Raw genomic sequence first — 19,273 nt, 5'->3', positions numbered from 1 at the left:
AAAAAAACCATTTATTCTCTTTTTTTTTAAGTCCAAAGTTTACTTTGGAACACACCTTGTATAAATCGGTATACACTTTTTTGAAACGTTTTTCATCATCCACAAAAGTTAGAGTAAATTGAGACATACAGACATATATTACACCCAATAGCTCATATCATGCCTAGCATTAAATAAGCGTATTAATATATTACAATTATTTTGAAAGTCTACAATATTAATTATGAAATATTTCAAACGCGAATCTTTAAAAAGAGTAACTATGCACGCAGAGATGGTTCAGTACAAGGTTGCAAATAATGCATTAAAAATACTTTAATTACCATTTAAATTAAATTTTTTATTTTGTAATTTCAAAAATATTAATTAAAAAAAATTTTAAAATTTTCAATACCGAAAATCGTTTTGAAAAATTAAAAATACATTTTAAATCACAAATGCCAGTTAGAAAAATTTTTCCAAATATTAAAATGGAAAATTAAAAAAAAACTGTTTTTGAAATAACATTTATTCGCTAATGACGTTTTGAAAATTTTAAATCTAAAATGCTGGTTTGAAAAAACAATGTATTTCCAATATTAAAACTGAAAATTAAAAAAAAAAGCTGTTTTTGAATTTACATTCGCTGGTTTACTTCGTATTGTACCATTTCGTACTAGAGCTCGCCCTAGAGCTATCATCTAGAGCAGTGGCCGACAAACACAGCCAAGTGATTTACATTTTACCAGTTTTTAATTTTGATTTTGGAACTAAAACTTAAATTTTAAGTCAAATGTTTTAATGAAAAAAATTACTACCCTGCTTCATTACAATTTTTCTTTTTTATTTTGTTTTTAATATATTTTTAAAATATTAATGCTAATGGACAATTTTATTAAAAAGATTATTTCCCGTAATCCAAGAATAAAATCACAGTTAAATACATTTTTCTGGACACAAACTATTGTAGCTATAAATATATAAATTTTTCAGAAATAAAACTTTAATTTAATTTATCTCAAAGCCTCAAAAATATGCACTTGAAATGTGCAAATCTAATAATAAGGCACTTCACATCATAACGCTCTCATCAGTGAGATAACAAAAGCGGTTAAAAATATACTAAGCACTTCTAAACTCTAAGAGGTCCGAACACGCTTATGAAAGCGCATGAAAAGAAAGATTTATTTGTACTTTTCTCAACACAAATCTATTAACAAATACGCATATTTCGTTACGTTCGTCATAAGCGGCCATAATAAGTGCTTAAGTGTGCTACTCAAGTTTCAAAGTAAAAAAAAAAGTTGGAGCTGATATTTACACACACCGTTTTTTAATAAAACCAAAACAAACCGAAAACGTCACGATTACGTAAATAGACAAATGCTTATAATTCGCGTAATACGTCAACACCTCCAAAAACGCTTAAACAAATAATAACAAAAATCATGTTTGTTTATGTTCTTTGTGTTGTACTATATGCATACCCCTCGCCGGTGAGCGCGCAACACGCCTGTATATGCCATTGATGTTTCTTAATCGAGGTTAAATCCAATTGACGTGAAATTTCCGCAGCTGACATAGCACCCTTGAGATCCTGCATAAAAAGTGAATAAAAAGTAATTTAAATATAAATCAAAAATTCCCATTTACATATATAAATAAATAAATATGTATGTATGTATACAAACCTGTTTATTTGCATAAACTAATAGACTGGCTTTGCACAGGTCTTCATGCTGCAGCATACGATACAGTTCCTCGCGCGTAACCGCCAAGCGTTCGCGATCCGTCGAATCGATGACCATAATAATAAACTGCGAAACAATGAAAACGGATATGCCGATGAATTGGCAACTTTTTTGTGCGTTAAAATTTCACTTAGCTCATACCTCTGTGTTTGTATAATAAGTGCTCCAGGCGGCGCGCAAACTCTGCTGTCCGCCCAGGTCCCACACCAGAAAGTGTATATTCCGCCACACCACCTCCTCCACGTTGGAGCCGATTGTGGGGCTGGTGTGTACGACTTCATTCATAAGGAATTGATAGAGTATTGTGGTTTTGCCAGCATTATCCAAGCCAACCATCACTAATTTGTGCTCTGCGAACAAAAGATAAAAAGGAAAATGGAAATTAAAAATTACTTTCAATAACAATCAGCAAATGGTTGCTAGCAAGCTTGATTATTATCAATATTTCACACACGGCTGTTCATAAACAATTTTTACTACAATAATTATCATGTTTTGCTTTCGTCGCGATAAGGGGGCAATATTTTAAGTTGCTAATTGTGTAATGAATGTGTGTGCTTTCCTCGGGAAGTCAAGCGCAATAAAAAAGTCGTATTATCAATAACGGTTGAAGTTTAGTAGTGTTGTATAGCTGTGATATTTATCTCAAGATTTTACACGATTTTTTACGGAAAGTACTTACTATTATTTGCACAAGGCTTTAGTAAAAATTTTCCTACATTTATTGAGACAACTTTGAAATACAAAAACAAATATTTAAAACTCAAGCTTTCAATAAACAAAGTAAATCAAAGGAGCACTGTCGGTGTATTTTTGTAAAAATCTTTTAGGTATTAAAATTTATATTACGATGAAGTAAAGGGTGATTTTTAAGAGCTATATAACTTTTAAAAAAAAAAAAAACGCATAAAATTTGCAAATCTCATCGGTTCTTTATTTGAAACGTTAGATTGGTTCATGACATTTACTTTTTGAAGATAATTTCATTTAAATGTTGACCGCGGCTGCGTCTTAGGTGGTCCATTCGGAAAGTCCAATTTTGGGCAACTTTTTCGAGCATTTCGGCCGGAATAGCCCGAATTTCTTCGGAAATGTTGTCTTCCAAAGCTGGAATAGTTGCTGCCTTATTTCTGTAGACTTTAGACTTGACGTAGCCCCACAAAAAATAGTCTAAAGGCGTTAAATCGCATGATCTTGGTGGCCAACTTACGGGTCCATTTCTTGAGATGAATTGTTGTCCGAAGTTTTCCCTCAAAATGGCCATAGAATCGCGAGCTGTGTGGCATGTAGCGCCATCTTGTTGAAACCACATGTCAACCAAGTTCAGTTCTTCCATTTTTGGCAACAAAAAGTTTGTTAGCATCGAACGATAGCGATCGCCATTCACCGTAACGTTGCGTCCAACAGCATCTTTGAAAAAATACGGTCCAATGATTCCACCAGCGTACAAACCACACCAAACAGTGCATTTTTCGGGATGCATGGGCAGTTCTTGAACGGCTTCTGGTTGCTCCTCACCCCAAATGCGGCAATTTTGCTTATTTACGTAGCCATTCAACCAGAAATGAGCCTCATCGCTGAACAAAACACGCGCGCGAAACACATTTCGAACCGAACACTGATTTTGGTAATAAAATTCAATGATTTGCAAGCGTTGCTCGTTAGTAAGTCTATTCATGATGAAATGTCAAAGCATACTGAGCATCTTTCTCTTTGACACCATGTCTGAAATCCCACGTGATCTGTCAAATACTAATGCATGAAAATCCTAACCTCAAAAAAATCACCCGTTACAAATACAGAGCTCCACATCCGATCTCCACACCCCTATTCATGCCGACTAGAGAGGCCTTACTGTCCGAAAAGTAACTCCGCCAAAGAGTAGTTTCCGTACAGCCAATCTCCTTCAGTTGTTGCACCACTCGATTTCAGCTAAGATAATCAAATGCCGCCTTGATGTTCTCCCTGACAACATTCTAACAACATAAAACCATGCATCCTCTACACTACATCCTTGCCTGTACCCATACTGCCTATCGGACCACATACCCACCTTAACTTTTTTCAGCACTGAAAGGGGGATGATGCCCAATAAGAACGATGATCGCTCCTGATCTTATCGGGGGACTTCATGAGAGGAACGACCTTAGCGTTTTTTTGCTCGCGAGGAAAGTATCCCTTCCAGACGGACTTATTATAAACGGCCTCCAGATATTACGGAATGAATTTCCACAAGCCTTTGTACAATTCTCCCCTCAAACCGTCAAGACCTGGGGACCGTTCAGACAAGGCCAAAGGCATACCTTCAAGTCCTCTTGTGCTTAAGGTGTCTGTACCTCCGACCTGGGAAAGACAGCAACTAGCAGAACCTCACACACCCACACGTTGCCGTAAAAGGGGGGATGCCACCTCTCTTCGCGTCGGTGACACTCCCCCTTTTACGACAACGGCAGATCGTATAGACCTGATCCCAGGGATCGTTACTAATCTGACTGACAAAGCTCCTCCAGACCTCCTACTTTATTTTAACTAGGCTGTTAGGCACTAGCCATTCGCTCAATGCCTCCCATCAGAGTCTGGCGAGAACGCGCTCAACAATGCCACAGTAAATAGGGCAGACAGCTGACATCATAAGATGCTCAGATGGTCTACCCTTAAATGCACAGTTGCGGCAAAGGCGTGCATTGAAAAAACTCGCAACTCTGTGGCCTTCCTGGCCGCACCTCTGACAGACATCTGATTTAGCTCTACACTCAGCCACTCCGTCGAAATCCATACACCGATAGCAGCCAGTGACGGGCTATCTGTTCGCTCTCGGAAGGAGAACCACTTAATGTAGCAACTTCAGGTTGACTGTCATGTCCAACCCTATCTCCTTTTATGAATATACTACTGAATGAATGAGGGTAGGGATTTAGTGATCATAATTTTATTCAAATTATGGTTTACTCCTCAATACCATAGGATTAGGATCTGCCGGGGTCGTAAGAGCGAGGATGTCACCTTTCTTCGCGTCGATGACACCCTGTTTTCGTAGTGGAAAGAGTGTGCGGGGGTTTTGCTAGTTGTGGTCTTACCCAGCGCGTAGAGTTAGGTACCTCAAACACAAGAGGTCGTCGTCCAAAGCAAAAAAGCCATGGAAGACTTTTAGAAGGCAACTTTTGATTGACAAAATTTCAAGATCAGTGAGATGAAAATATCTGCAAAGATGTACTATAATCTTCTCTTTGAGCGCGACATAGTTCAAAGCTTTCTTGCTAACTAGATCTTATAATCGAGCTTATCGCAAACGCTAAAGTTGTCTATAATTTCTCGGATAGAGCGAAGTAATGTAGTCAAAATTTCACTATCTGATTAAAAAGCTATTGGTTCCACTCAAATAACCATTATTTGTTAATAAAATAATGCTCCCTAACATCAACATGGAACTTAAAAAAACTACCGTATACATATAATTTACAGCAAATGAAAACTAATTATTGTCAAAAAAGATGTACAAGCAAGCCGCAGTACTTCGAACCATAGCTCGCCACAGTAGCGATAAAATATACATTCAAGTGCACTCCCTTGAGATTCTAATGGACAAATACATATGTAGTTCATCACAGTTCACAATACAACAACACATTCATTTAAATGAAATACAAACGCCGACAACGATGTGGGTAAAAGTGCGTTTTATTAAAACAGCACAAATGGGAATTGAAGTGTAGTGTCATTGTAATAGGCAAATCCACAAAGAGAGAATGCGTCAGTCATCAACGCTAGGCGAAGAAGCACGCAGCCCAAACGTTTGTCAACTAGCACGCATGCATACTGTCTGCGCAAAAAGTACCCAGAATTCTTCAATGCGGCGAAAACGGTGCAATTGTTCATTGAGGATGGATATATTGAGCTTTTAGTATGAGAAAATAAAAATTGTAACAGTAGAAAAATTTCTTCTCAACAAGCATTCTTTTGAGTTGGAGGCCAGATCTGGAGAATATGGTGGATGCGGAAATGTATAGTCGCTGTTGATAGGCCTTTTCTTCAAGGTAATCAATAAAAATTATTCCGTGCGCATCCCAAAATACAGACGCCATAACCTTGCTATCAGACAGTTGCGTTTTTCACACTTTGATGCGGGTTCATCGGGTGCAGTCCACTCAGATGACCCTTGGTTGGACCACTGTCACGTATCGACGAAAAACACTGTCCTTTGCTTCAAAATAGATCTCAACTTCGACGATCACTTCTTCATTGAACTAAAATTTCTCCGCCAGCGAGCATTCTCTTGAGATCTTAGAACAGAAAATAGTTTTTGGGGGCCAGATCTGGAAAATATGGTGGATGCGAGAGCAGTTCGAAGCCCAATTCATGGCTTTTTGCCATCGTTTCCATTGACTTGTGACATGGTGCATTGTCTTGTTGGAACAACCCAGCAAATTATGATTTTCTTGATGGTACTAGATTGGTCTAACCAATTAAGTTATGACAATGTCAAGTGATAAGCAAAATGAGGTAAAAGTAAAGTAAATAAAAAAATTCCAGGCACTTATTGTACAGAATATGCGCGCATATAAATATGGATTTCAATTTGGAAGAGGTTGCATGGCGCTCACAATTAGCGCATTGAATGAATTAACCTACGCACCAAGCTCTGTCAAGAGTTACAGTAATCGAGCGTGCTGTCGGGTTTAACAATAACGCGATGTTTCCATTGTAAGCCTTAGAGCAATTAAAGCTTGTGTTGCTACACATTTTTGTGGTTTCAACAGCTGCCTATTAGTATTCAAGTGTAGCAATATAATTGTGTCACAATGTGATCATGCATATGGAAGTAAATACATATGTATAATATACATTGTATATACCCTATAAATACATATAAAAATATGTGGGTAGGAGTACCAGTATGCTGAGCGTGCTTGCATGTAACACATCGTCTGGTTTGGTAATTTGCTGGTTCATGGGTTAATGATTCCTTCTGTTATTATTTTTGTGTTCAAAGTCGGTTGACGCTGGCAATTTCAATTTCTTTAGATAAAATAAATATTAAAATTACTATGATAGTCGTTTACTTTACCGAACTTAATTGTTATGTATGACAGCTAAATGCTATAGTGATCCGATCTGAAAAATTTCCTCGTGAATTCTTCTACTTTATTGGAGTATACACCCATAACAGACTTATAGCCGAGTTAACGCCAACTGATCTTTTTTTTCGCTGTTTGACGCCAATTGGAGTAGACAGGTCCTTCTCCACCTGGACTTTCCAACGGAGTGGAGGCGTTCCTTTCAGGGAAATCCTGGCGGGTACTGCTTTCAGAGCTGGAGCGTTTTCATCCAGTAGGAAGACATTACCGTTTCCTGAACTACACGAGGATTTGACCCAATAGCGACAACTTTATTTGCTGACGAAGACGTTAAGCCAGAATTGGGCTGAGGAAATGAGCCACCGGACAACATAAATTCGCGTAATAATCTTGTATTATTTCCAAACGTTATACCAAAGTGAAACTTGCCATGACGAAATGGCAAACCTTGCTGCACACACTGTTAAAATTTTACGCAAATCCGTAAACAAACAAACAAATGCCCGTCGCGAGCTGTCAAAATCACGTCATCCCTATTTGTTGACGCTGTATAACTAATTTTGTAACCGCCAACCTCATATAGATAAAACAACATGTGCACATACTTACATACATACATACACATCTGTATATCGAAACTATAAACGAAACTATGAAAAAAGCGAACAATCATTGTCACTGTCAATGAACCGCATGAAGGAAAACGATGATCCAACAAAAAATGAGAAACAAATGACAAAACGTCAATAACTGCACTGAGTTAGTTAAATATTTGAAGTGTGCAAGTTTGTGTTCAAAAATCAATGTCATTGCCATATTTGTAAGGCAACCGAACAGTAGATGATGTTACAACTGTTTATTGGGCGAACTAATGGGCAGATTTCGATTTTAGGCCTAATATAAAAAGCACAACCCTACGAGTGGTCGAGAGATCGTTGAAGACATGCCTCGTTCTGGACGTTCTTCGACCTCTTCAACTGCTGAAAATATTAAACAAGTGAAAAAATGGTGCAAGTGATGGCAAAAGAGCTCGACTTCTCTAGCGAGCCGTTCAAATGATTTTGGTGGATATTTGGATGAGCCCGACTAGTCCCCATAAAGCTAAATTGTTTTCAAAAAAAGTACCGTAAAAGGAACCAAACTAAAAAAAAAACACCTCAAAGCCGCACGAAAATTAAATTGATGCTCATTGTTTTTTTTCAATATTCGTGGCTTGATGTATCATGAAACACGGTCAATAAGGAGGGGGGGCTGTAATCCAGGATCGACCAGCTGCTAAAACCTGAGGCTGCATGCCAGGATCGACTAGCTGCTACATACTGGGACTGCAAGGGATGATCGACTAGCTGCTAAATCTTGGGGCTGCATGCCAGGATCGACTAGCTGCTACATACTGGGACTGCAAGAGAGGATCGACTAGCTGCTAAATCCTGGGGCTGCAAGAGAGGATCGACTAGCTGCTAAATCCTGGGGCTGCATGCCAGGATCGACTAGCTGCTAAAACCTGGGGCTTCACGAGAGGATCGACTAGCTGCTAAATCCTGGGGCTGCATGCCAGGATCGAGTAGCTGCTAAATACTGGGGCTGCATGCCAGGATCGAGTAGCTGCTAAAACCCTGGGCTGCAATAGAGGATCGACCAGCTGCTAAAACCTGGGGCTGCAAGAGAGGATTGACTAGCTGCTAAATCCTGGCGCTGCAAGAGAGGATCGACTAGCTGCTAAATCGTAGGGCTGGAAGCGAGGATCTATTAGCTGCTAAATCCTGGCGCTGCAAGAGCGGATCGACTAGCTGCTAAACCCTGGAGCTACAAGCCAGAATCGATTAGCTGCTAAAACCTGGGGGTGCAGGAAAGGATCGAATAGCTGCTAAATCCTGGCGCTGCAAGAGCGGATCGACTAGCTGCTAAAACCTGGCGCTGCAATCCAGGATCGATTAGCTGCTAAAACCTGGGGGTGCAGGAGAGGATCGAATAGCTGCTAAAACCTGGGTCTGCAAGAGAGGATCGACTAGCTGCTAAATCCTGGCGCTGCAAGAGAGGATCGACTAGCTGCTAAATCGTAGGGCTGCAATAGAGGATCGACTAGCTGGTAAATCCTGGGTCTGCAAGAGAGGATCGACTAGCTGCTACATCCTGGGGCTGCAAGAGAGGATCGACTAGCTGCTAAATCCTGGGGCTGCAATCCAGGATCCTGGGGCTGCGAGAGAGGATCGACTAGCTGCTAAATCCTAGGGCTGCAATTCAGGATCGACTAGCTGCTAAAACCTAGAGCTTCAATAGAGGATCGACTAGCTGCTAAATCCTGGGGCTGGAAGAGAGGATCGACTAGCTGCTAAATCCTGGCGCTGCAAGAGAGGATCGACTAGCTGCTAAATCGTAGGGCTGGAAGCCAGGATCGATTAGCTGCTAAAACCTGGGGCTGCAAGAGAGGATTGACTAGCTGCTAAATCCTGGCGCTGCAAGAGAGGATCGACTAGCTGCTAAAACCTGGGGCTGCAAGAGAGGATCGACTAGCTGCTAAAATCTGGGGCTACAATCCAGAATCGACTAGCTGCTAAATCCTGGGGCTGCAAGAGAGGATCGACTAGCTGCTACATCCTGGGGCTGCAAGAGAGGATCGACTAGCTGCTAAATCCTGGGGCTGCAAGAGAGGATCGACTAGCTGCTAAATCGTGGAGCTGCAATCCAGAATCGACTAGCTGCTAAACCTGGGGCTGTAAGCCAGAATCGACTAGCTGCTAAATCCTGGGGCTGCAAGAGAGGATCGACTAGCTGCTAAATCCTGGGGCTGCAAGAGAGGATCGACTAGCTGCTACATCCTGGGGCTGCAAGAGAGGATCGACTAGCTGCTACATTCTACGGCTGCAAAAGAGGATCGACTAGCTGCTAAACCCTAGGGCTGCAAGCCACAATCGACTAGCTGCTAAAACCTAGGGCTGCAATAGAGGATCGAGTAGCTGCTAAATACTGGGGCTGCATGCCAGGATCCAGTAGCTGCTAGAACCTGGGGCTTCACGGGAGGATCGACTAGCTGCTAAATCCTGGGGCTGTATGCCAGGATCGACTAGCTGCTAAATCCTGGGGCTGCATGCCAGGATCGAGTAGCTGCTAATTCCTGGGGCTGCAAGAGAGGATCGACTAGCTGCTACATACTGGGACTGCAAGGGAGGATCGACTAGCTGCTAAATCTTGGGGCTGCATGCCAGGATCGACTAGCTGCTACATACTGGGACTGCAAGAGAGGATCGACTAGCTGCTAAATCCTGGGGCTGCATGCCAGGATCGAGTAGCTGCTAAATCCTGGGGCTGCATGCCAGGATCGAGTAGCTGCTAAATCCTGGGGCTGCATGCCAGGATCGAGTAGCTGCTAAATACTGGGGCTGCATGCCAGGATCCAGTAGCTGCTAGAACCTGGGGCTTCACGGGAGGATCGACTAGCTGCTAAATACTGGCGCTGCAAGAGAGGATCGAGTAGCTGCTACATCCTGGGGCTGCATGAGAGGATCGACTAGCTGCTAAATCCTAGGGCTGGAAGCCAGGGTCGAGTAGCTGCCAAACCCTGGGGCTACAAGCCAGAATCGACTAGCTGCTAAAACCTGGGGCTGCAATCCAGGATCGACTAGCTGCTAAATCCTGGGGCTGCATGCCAGGATCGAGTAGCTGCTAAATCCTGGGGCTGCATGCCAGGATCGAGTAGCTGCTAAATACTGGGGCTGCATGCCAGGATCGACTAGCTGCTAAATCCTGGGGCTGCATGCCAGGATCGACTAGCTGCTAAATCCTAGGGCTAGAAGCCAGGATCGACTAGCTGCTAAATCCTGGCGCTGCAAGAGAGGATCGACTAGCTGCTAAATCCTGGGGCTGGAAGAGAGGATCGACTAGCTGCTAAATCCTAGGGCTGGAAGCCAGGATCGACTAGCTGCTACATCCTGGGGCTGCAAGAGAGGATCGACTAGCTGCTAAATCCTGGGGCTGCAATCCAGGATCGACTAGCTGCTAAAACCTAGGGCTGCAAGCCAAGAACGACTAGCTGCTAAATCGTGGAGCTGCAAGAGAGGATCGACTAGCTGCTAAATCCTAGGGCTGGAAGCCAGGTTCGATTAGCTGCTACATCCTGGGTCTGCAAGAGAGGATCGACTAGCTGGTAAATCATGGGGCTGGAAGAGGGGATCGACTAGCTGCTAAATCCTAGGGCTGGAAGCCAGGGTCGAGTAGCTGCCAAACCCTGGGGCTACAAGAGACGATCGACTATTGAGGATTGACTAGCTGCTAAATCCTGGGTCTGCATGCTAGGATCGACTAGCTGCTAAAACCCGGGGCTGCATGCCAGGATCTAGTAGCTGCTATATCCTGGGACTGCAAGCCAGGATCGACCAGCTGCTAAACACTGAAGCTGCAAGAGAGGATCGACGAGCTGCTAAATCCTGTGGCTGCAAGCCAGGATCGAGTAGCTGCTACATCCTCTCTTGCAGCCTCAGTGTTTACTAGCTAGTCGATCCTCATGCAACCCCAGGATTTAACAGCTAGTCAATCCTCTCTTGCAGCTCCAGGATTTAGCAGCTAGTCGATCCTCGATTGCAGCCCCGGGTTTAACCAGCTAGTGGATCCTGGATTCCAGCCCCAGGATTTAACAGCTACTCGATAATCTTTTGTAGCCTAGGTTTAGCAGCTAGTCGGTTCTGGCTTGTAGCCCTAGGATTTAGCAACTAGTCGATCCTCTCTTGCAGCTGCAGAATTTAGCAGCTACTCGCTCCTGGCTTCCAACCCTAGGTTTTAGCAGCTAGTGGATCCTCCCTTGCAGCCCCAGGATGAAGCAGCTAGTCAATCCTCTCTTCCGCCGCAGAATTTAGCAGCTAGTCGATCCACTCTTGCAGCCCCAGGATTTAGCAGCTATTCGATCCTCTCCTTCAGCTCCGGGTTTTACCAGCTAGTGGATTCTGGTATGCAGCCCCAGGATTTAGCAGCTATTCGATCCTGGCATACAGCCCCAGGATTTAGCAGCTAGTCAATCCCCTCTTGCAGCCCCAGGTTTTAGCAGCTAATCGATCCTGGCTTCCAGCCCTAGTTTTAGCAGCTAGTCGATCCTCTCTTGCAGCTCCACGATTTAGCAGCTAGTCGATCCTCTACTGCAGCCCCGGGTTTTAACAGCTATTCGATCCTGTCATGCAGCCCCAGGATTTAGCAGCCAGTCGATCCTCTATTGCAGCCCCGGGCTTTAGCAGCTACTCGATCCTGGCGTACAGCCCCAGGATTTAGCAGCTAGTCGAATCTCTCTTGCAGCCCTAGGATTTAGCAGCTAGTCGATCCTCATGCAGCCCCAGGATTTAGCAGCTAGTCGATCCTCATGCAGCCCCAGTATTTAGCAGCTAGTCGATCCTCTCCTGCAGCTCCAGGATTTATCAGCTACTAGATCCTGGCATGCAGCCCCAGTATGTAGCAGCTTTTCAATCCTGGCATGCAGCCCCAGGATTTAGCAGCTAGTCGATCCTCGATTGCAGCCCCGGGTTTAACCAGCTAGTGGATTCTGGATTCCAACCCCAGGATTTAGCAGCTAGTCGATCCTCTTTTGCAGCCCCAGTATGTAGCAGCTACTCAATCCTGGCTTCCAACCCTAGGTTTTAGCAGCTAGTGGATCCTCCCTTGCAGCCCCAGGATGAAGCAGCTAGTCATTCCTCTCTTCCGGCCGCAGTATTTAGCAGCTAGTCGATCCTCTCTTGCAGCCCCAGGATTTAGCAGCTAGTCGATCCTCTCCTTCAGCTCCGGGTTTTACCAGCTAGTGGATTCTGGTATGCAGCCACAGGATTTAGCATCTCGTCTATCCTCTCTTGCAGCCTCAGTGTTTACTAGCTACTCGATCCTGGCATGCAGCCCCAGGATTTAGCAGCTAGTCGATCCTCTCCTGCAGCTCCAGGATTTAGCATCTAAACGATCTTCGATTGCAGCCCCGGGTTTTACTCAGTATTTAGCAGCTAGTCGATCCTCTCCTGCAGCTCCAGGTTTAGCAGCTAATCGATCCTCTCTTGCAGCCCTAGGTTTAGCAGCTAGTCGGTTCTGGCTTGTAGCCCTAGGATTTAGCAACTAGTCGATCCTCTCTTGCAGCTGCAGAATTTAGCAGCTACTCGCTCCTGGCTTCCAACCCTAGGTTTTAGCAGCTAGTGGATCCTCCCTTGCAGCCCCAGGATGAAGCAGCTAGTCATTCCTCTCTTCCGGCCGCAGTATTTAGCAGCTAGTCGCTCCTCTCCTGCATCTCCAGGATTTAGCAGCTAGTCGATCCTCTCCTGCAGCTCCGGGTTTTACCAGCTGGTGGATCCTGGACTCCAGCCCCAAGATTTAGCAGCTACTCGATCCTCTCTTGCAGCCCCAGGATTTAGCAGCCAGTCGATCCTCTTGCAGACCCAGTATTTAGCAGCTAGTCGATCCTCTCTTGCAGCCCCAGTATTGAGCAGCTACTCGATCATCTTTTGCAGCCCTGAGATTTAGCAGCTAGTCGATTCTGACTTGTAGCCCCAGGTTTAGCAGCTAGTCGATCCTCTCTTGCAGCTGCAGAATTTAACAGCTACTCGATCCTGGCTTTGAACCCTAGGTTTTAGCAGCTAGTCGATCCTAATGCCGCCACAGGATTTAGCAGCTAGCCGATCCTTTCTTGCAGCCCCAATATTCAGCAGCTAGTCGATCCTAGCTTTCAGCCCTAGGATTTAGCAGCTAGTCAATCCTCTCTTCAGCCCCAGGTTTTATTAGCTAGACGATTTTGGCTTGCAGCCCTAAGTTTTAGCAGCTAGTCGATCATCTCTTCCAGCCACAGGATTTAGCATCTCGTCTATCCTCTCTTGCAGCCTCAGTGTTTACTAGCTACTCGATCCTGGCATGCAGCTCCAGGATTTAGCATCTAAACGATCTTCGATTGCAGCCCCGGGTTTTACCAGCTAGTGGATCCTGGATTCCAGCCCCAGGATTTAGCAGCTAGTCTATCCTTTCTTGCAGCTCCAGGATTTAGCAGCTAGTCGCTCCTCTCCTGCATCTCCAGGATTTAGCAGCTAGTCGATCCTCGATTGCAGCCCCGGGTTTTACCAGCTAGTGGATCCTGGATTCCAGCCCCAGGATTTAGCAGCTAGTCGATCCTCTCCTGCAGCTCCAGTATTTAGCAGCTAGTCGATCCTCTCTTGCAGCCCCAGTATTGAGCAGCTACTCGATCATCTTTTGCAGCCCTGAGATTTAGCAGCTAGTCGATCCTCATGCAACCCCAGGATTTAACAGCTAGTCAATCCTCTCTTGCAGCCCCAGGATTTAGCAGCTAGTGGATCCTGGATTCCAGCCCCAGGATTTAGCAGCTAGTCGATCCTCTCCTGCAGCTCCAGGATTTAGCATCTAGTCGATCCTCGATTGCAGCCCCGGGTTTTACCAGCTAGTGGATCCTGGATTCCAGCCCCAGGATTTAGCAGCTAGTCGATCCTCATGCAGCCCCAGGATTTAGCAGCTAGCCGATCCTTTTTTTCAGCCCCAATATTCAGCAGCTAGTCGATCCTAGCTTCCAGCCCTAGGATTTAGCAGCTAGTCGATCCTCTTTTGCAACTCCAGGATTTAGCAGCTACCGATCCTTTCTTGCGGCCCAGGATTTGCCAGCTTGTCGATCCTGGATTGCAACCCCACGATTTAGCAGCAAGTCGACCCACTCTTGCAGCCCCAGGATTTAGCAGCTAGTCGATCCTCTCTTGCAGCCCCAATATTCAGCAGCTTGTCGATCCTAGCTTCCAACCCCAGGATTTAGCAGCTAGCAGATCCTTTCTTGCAGCCCCAATATTCAGCAGCTAGTCGACCCTAGCTTCCAGCCCTAGGTTTTAGCAGCTAGTCGATCCTCTTTTGCAGCCCCGAGTTTTACCAGCTGGTCGATTCTGGCTTGCAGCCCCAGGTTTAGCAGCCAGTCGATCCTCACAGCCCAAGATTTAGCAGCTCGTCTATCCTCTCTTGCAGCCCCAGTATTCAGCAGCTAGTCGATCCTAGCTTCCAGCCCTAGGATTTAGCAGCTAGTCGATCCTCATGCAGCCCCAGGATTTAGCAGCTAGCCGATCCTTTTTTTCAGCCCCAATATTCAGCAGCTAGTCGATCCTAGCTTCCAGCCCTAGGATTTAGCAGCTAGTCGATCCTCTTTTGCAGCCCGAGTTTTACCAGCTGGTCGATTCTGGCTTGCAGCCCCAGGTTTAGCAGCCAGTCGATCCTCACAGCCCCAAGATTTAGCAGCTAGTCGATCCTCCCTTGCAGTCCCAGTATGTAGCAGCTAGTCGATCCTCTCTTGCAGCCCCAGGAATTAGCAGCTAGTCGATCCTCTCTTGCAGCTCCAGGATTTAGCAGCTAGTCGATCCTCGATTGCAGCCCCGGGTTTAACCAGCTAGTGGATCCTGGATTCCAGCCCCAGGATTTAACAGCTAGTCAATCCTCTTTTGCAGCCCCAGTATTTAGCAGCTCGTCTATCCTCTCTTGCAGCCCCAGTATTCAGCAGCTAGTCGATCCTAGTTTCCAGCCCTAGGATTTAGCAGCTAGTCGATCCTCATGCAGCCCCAGGATTTAGCAGCTAGTCGATCCTCATGCAACCCCAGGATTTAACAGCTGGTCGATTCTGGCTTGCAGCCCCAGGTTTAGCAGCCAGTCGATCCTCACAGCCCCAGGATTTAGCAGCTAGTCGATCCTTTCTTGCAGTCCCAGTATGTAGCAGCTAGTCGATCCTGGCATACAGCCCAGGATTTAACAGCTAGTCAATCCTCTCTTGCAGCCCCAGGATTTAGCAGCTAGTCGATCCTTTCCTGCAGCTCCAGGATTTAGCAGCTAAACGATCTTCGATTGCAGCCCCGGGTTTAACCAGCTAGTGGATCTTCTGGCCCCAGGATTTAGCAGCTAGTCGATCCTCATGCAACCCCAGGATTTAACAGCTAGTCAATCCTCTCTTGCAGCTCCAGGATTTAGCAGCTAGTCGCTGCTCTTCTGCAGCTCCAGGATTTAGCAGCTAGTCGATCCTCGATTGCAGCCCCGGGTTTAACCAGCTAGTGGATCCTGGATTCCAGCCCCATGATTTAGCAGCTAGTCGTTCTTGGCTTACAGCCCCAGGTTTAGCAGCTAGTCGATTCTGGATTGTAGCCCCAGATTTTAGCAGCTAGTCTCTTGCAGCTGCAGAGTTTAGCAGCTACTCGATCTTGGCTTCCAACCCTAGGTTTTAGCAGCTAGTCGATCCTCTCATGAAGCCCCAGTATTTAGCAGCTAGTCTATCCTCTCTTGAGGCCCCAGGATTTAGCAGCTAGTCGATTCTGGATTGCAGCCCCAGGATTTAGCAGCTAGTCGATCCTCTCTTGAAGCCCCAGGATTTAGCGGCTAGTCGATTCTGGCGTGCAGCCCCAGAATTTAGCAGCTAGTCGATCCTAGCTTCCAGCCCTAGGATTTAGCAGCTAATCGATCCTCATGCTCGCCTGCAGAGCGCCGCTGCATGAGGGCATGTCATCATCATCCTCCTTGGCATGCTCCTCAAACAGCGCCCGCTCTTCTGGTAAAAGGGCATGCAGGAAGGTAATTATCCGTTCACCTGCAGCGGTGCTGAGGTTATAGACTATATCAACATTCTTTGTCGTTTCTAGTGTCCGTTGCCTTGCTTTACTTTTTTAGCTTGTTGTTGATTTGTTGTCTGTTATCTTTGTCTTACGACTCTAGGATTAGGAGGTAGCAGCTCTTGGTTGTCGCACGCATGCGACTTCTGACAACCCGCAGCAGTTGTGCCATCAGCACCTGGTGAATACGGAGGTTGATCAATGGTCTTCATTACTTTTTTTTTTCCTTTAAATTCGGTCATAATTGTGGCTCGATGCGATGGTGCATTATTATCGCATAAAATCCATGAATTGTTCTTCCACAACTTTTGCCGTTTTCGAGGGATGGTCTCACGGTAACGCCTCAATACGGCCAAATAGAACTCCTTATTGACCATGTATCCCACCGGAACAAATACATGGTGCACCAAGCCAAGAATATTAAAAAAAAAACAATGAACATCGTGTTTTTGTTTTTGGTTTTGGCTTCTTTTACGGTACTTCTTCTTCTTTACTGGCGTAGACACCGCTTACGCGATTATAGCCGAATCAACAATAGCGCGCCAGTCGTTTCTTCTCTTCGCTACGTGGCGCCAATTGGATATTCCAAGCGAAGCCAGGTCCTTCCCCACTTGGTCCTTCCAACGGAGTGGAGGTCTTCCTCTTCCTCTGCTTCCCGCGGCGGGTACTGCGTCGAATACTTTCAGAGCTGGAGTGTTTTCATCCATCCGGACAACATGACCTAGCCAGCGTAGCCGCTGTCTTTTAATTCGCTGAACTATGTCAATGTCGTCGTATATCTCGTACAGCTCATCGTTCCATCGAATGCGATATTCGCCGTGGCCAACGCGCAAAGGACCGTAAATCTTTCGCAGAACTTTTCTCTCGAAAACTCTCATCGTCGACTCATCCGTTGTTGACATCGTCCAAGCCTCTGCACCATATAGCAGGACGGGAATTATGAGCGACTTATAGAGTTGGCTTTTGTTCGTCGAGAGAGGACTTTACTTTTCTATTGCCTACTCAGTCCGAAGTAGCACCTGTTGGCAGGAGTAATGCTGCGTTGGATTTCCAGGCTGACATTGTTGGTGGTGTTAATGCTGGTTCCTAAATGGACGAAATTATCTAAAACTTCAAAGTTATGACTGCCAAGTCGCGAGCACGACGACTGTTTGTTTGATGACAGGTGATATTTCGTTTTGTTCTCATTCACTGCCAGACCCATTTGTTTTGCTTCCTTGTCCAGTCTGGAGAAAGCAGAACTAACGGCGCGGGTGTTGAGGCCGATGATATCAATATCATCGGCATACGGCAGCAGCTGTACACTCTTATAAAAGATTGTACCTGCTCGATTAAGTTCTGCAGCTCGAATTATTTTCTCAAGCGGCAGATTGAAGAAGTCGCACGACAGGGAGTTGCCTTGTCTGAAACCTCGTTTGGTATCGAACAGCTCGAAGAGGTCCTTCCCTATCCTGACGGAGCCTTTGGCGTTGCTCAACGTCAGTTTACACAGCCGTATTAGTTTTGCGGGAATACCACATTCAGACATCGCGGCATAAAGGCAGCTCCTTTTCGTGCTGTCGAAAGCAGCTTTGAAATCGACGAATAGATGGTGAGTGTCGATTCTCCTTTCACGGGTCTTTTCCAAGATTTGGCCCATGGTGAATATCTGGTCAGTTGTTGATTTACCAGGTCTGAAGCCACACTGATAAGGTCCAATCAGCTTGTTGACGGTGGGCTTTAATCTTTCACACAATACGCTCGACAGAACCTTATATGCGATGTTGAGGAGGCTAATCCCACGGTAGTTGGCGCAGATTGTGGGGTCTCCTTTTTTATGGATTGGGCATAGCACACTTAAATTCCAATCGTTGGGCATACTTTCGTCCGACCATATTTTGCAAAGAATCTGATGCATGCACCTTATCAGCTCTTCGCCGCCGTATTTGAATAGCTCGCCGGCAATCCATCGGCCCCTGCCGCTTTGTTGTTTTTCAGTCGGGCAATTGCTATTCGAACTTCTTCATGGTCGGGCAATGGAACGCCTACTCCATCGTCATCGATTGGGGTATCGGGTTCGCCTTCTCCTGGAGTTGTGCGTTCACTGCCATTCAGCAGGCTGGAGAAGTGTTACCTCCATAATTTAAGTATGCTCTGGGCATCGGTGGCTAGATCACCGTGAAGGGTTCTACAAGAGTATGCTCGGGTCTTGAAACCTTCTGTAAGTCGCCGGCATCTTTTCGTAGAATTTTCGAGCATTACCCCTGGTGGCCAGCTTATCGAGCTGTTCGTACTCACGCATTTCGGCCTCATTCTTCTTGTGTCTGCAAATGCGTCTCGGTTCCCTCTTCAACTCTCGGTATCTATCCCATCCCACACGTGTTGTGGTCGATCGTAACGTTGCGAGGTAGGCAGCCTGTTTTCCCTTTGAACGGTACACTCTTTGAAAAAAAAATGTCAATATACAGTTTGCTTGAAAATTTCTTAGTATATTTTCTAGCTTTAATAAACAATCGCGAAATTGCTTTTATTATTATTTTTATTAGACTTCGGAATCCCCTTTATTATGGATATAATTTTACCCACTGCGCATTATTACTTTTGAATTTCGCTTTTTGTTCGCATTTTTGTTTACACAGAGTAGAAATAAATATATTTAAGTAAGCAATTAACAACGTTGTAATTATATTTTGAAAAATTTTATTGCAAATATTTAGCTTTCTAATGTGAACGCGTACAGACGTAATAATGCGGTTTTATTGAATTTTAAAAACAGCTGTTAATGAGAGATGGAGAGAGAGTAAATAATAATGTTCGACTAAACAAATGTTTATAGTTAGGTACATATGTATGCACATATAGTATATAGCTAAACAAGAAGCACAAAGAAACCATTAAAAAT

At 45.0% G+C, this 19,273-nt stretch overlaps 1 protein-coding gene across 4 annotated transcripts in view; it reads right to left on the bottom strand.

Moving 5' to 3' along the window:
• LOC105222638 (ADP-ribosylation factor-like protein 5B) overlaps positions 1-19,273 on the bottom strand; it is a 38,001-nt gene that overhangs the window by 3,038 nt on the left and 15,690 nt on the right. For all 4 annotated transcript variants that reach the window (XM_029548823.2, XM_011200030.4, XM_011200028.4 and 1 more), the window contains exons 3-5: positions 1,872-2,080; positions 1,671-1,796; positions 1,467-1,576 (exon numbers count right to left, since the gene is read on the bottom strand). In XM_029548823.2, the coding sequence (XP_029404683.1) occupies positions 1,467-1,576; positions 1,671-1,796; positions 1,872-2,080 (445 nt within the window). The remainder of the gene's footprint in view (positions 1-1,466; positions 1,577-1,670; positions 1,797-1,871; positions 2,081-19,273) is intronic.

The sequence above is a fragment of the Bactrocera dorsalis genome, chromosome 4 (assembly GCF_023373825.1).
Source record: "Bactrocera dorsalis isolate Fly_Bdor chromosome 4, ASM2337382v1, whole genome shotgun sequence".
In the NCBI taxonomy this organism is placed as follows: Eukaryota; Metazoa; Arthropoda; class Insecta; order Diptera; family Tephritidae; genus Bactrocera; species Bactrocera dorsalis.
Note: the sequence above shows the minus strand (reverse complement) of the source record. Positions and strands in the feature narration are given on the sequence as shown.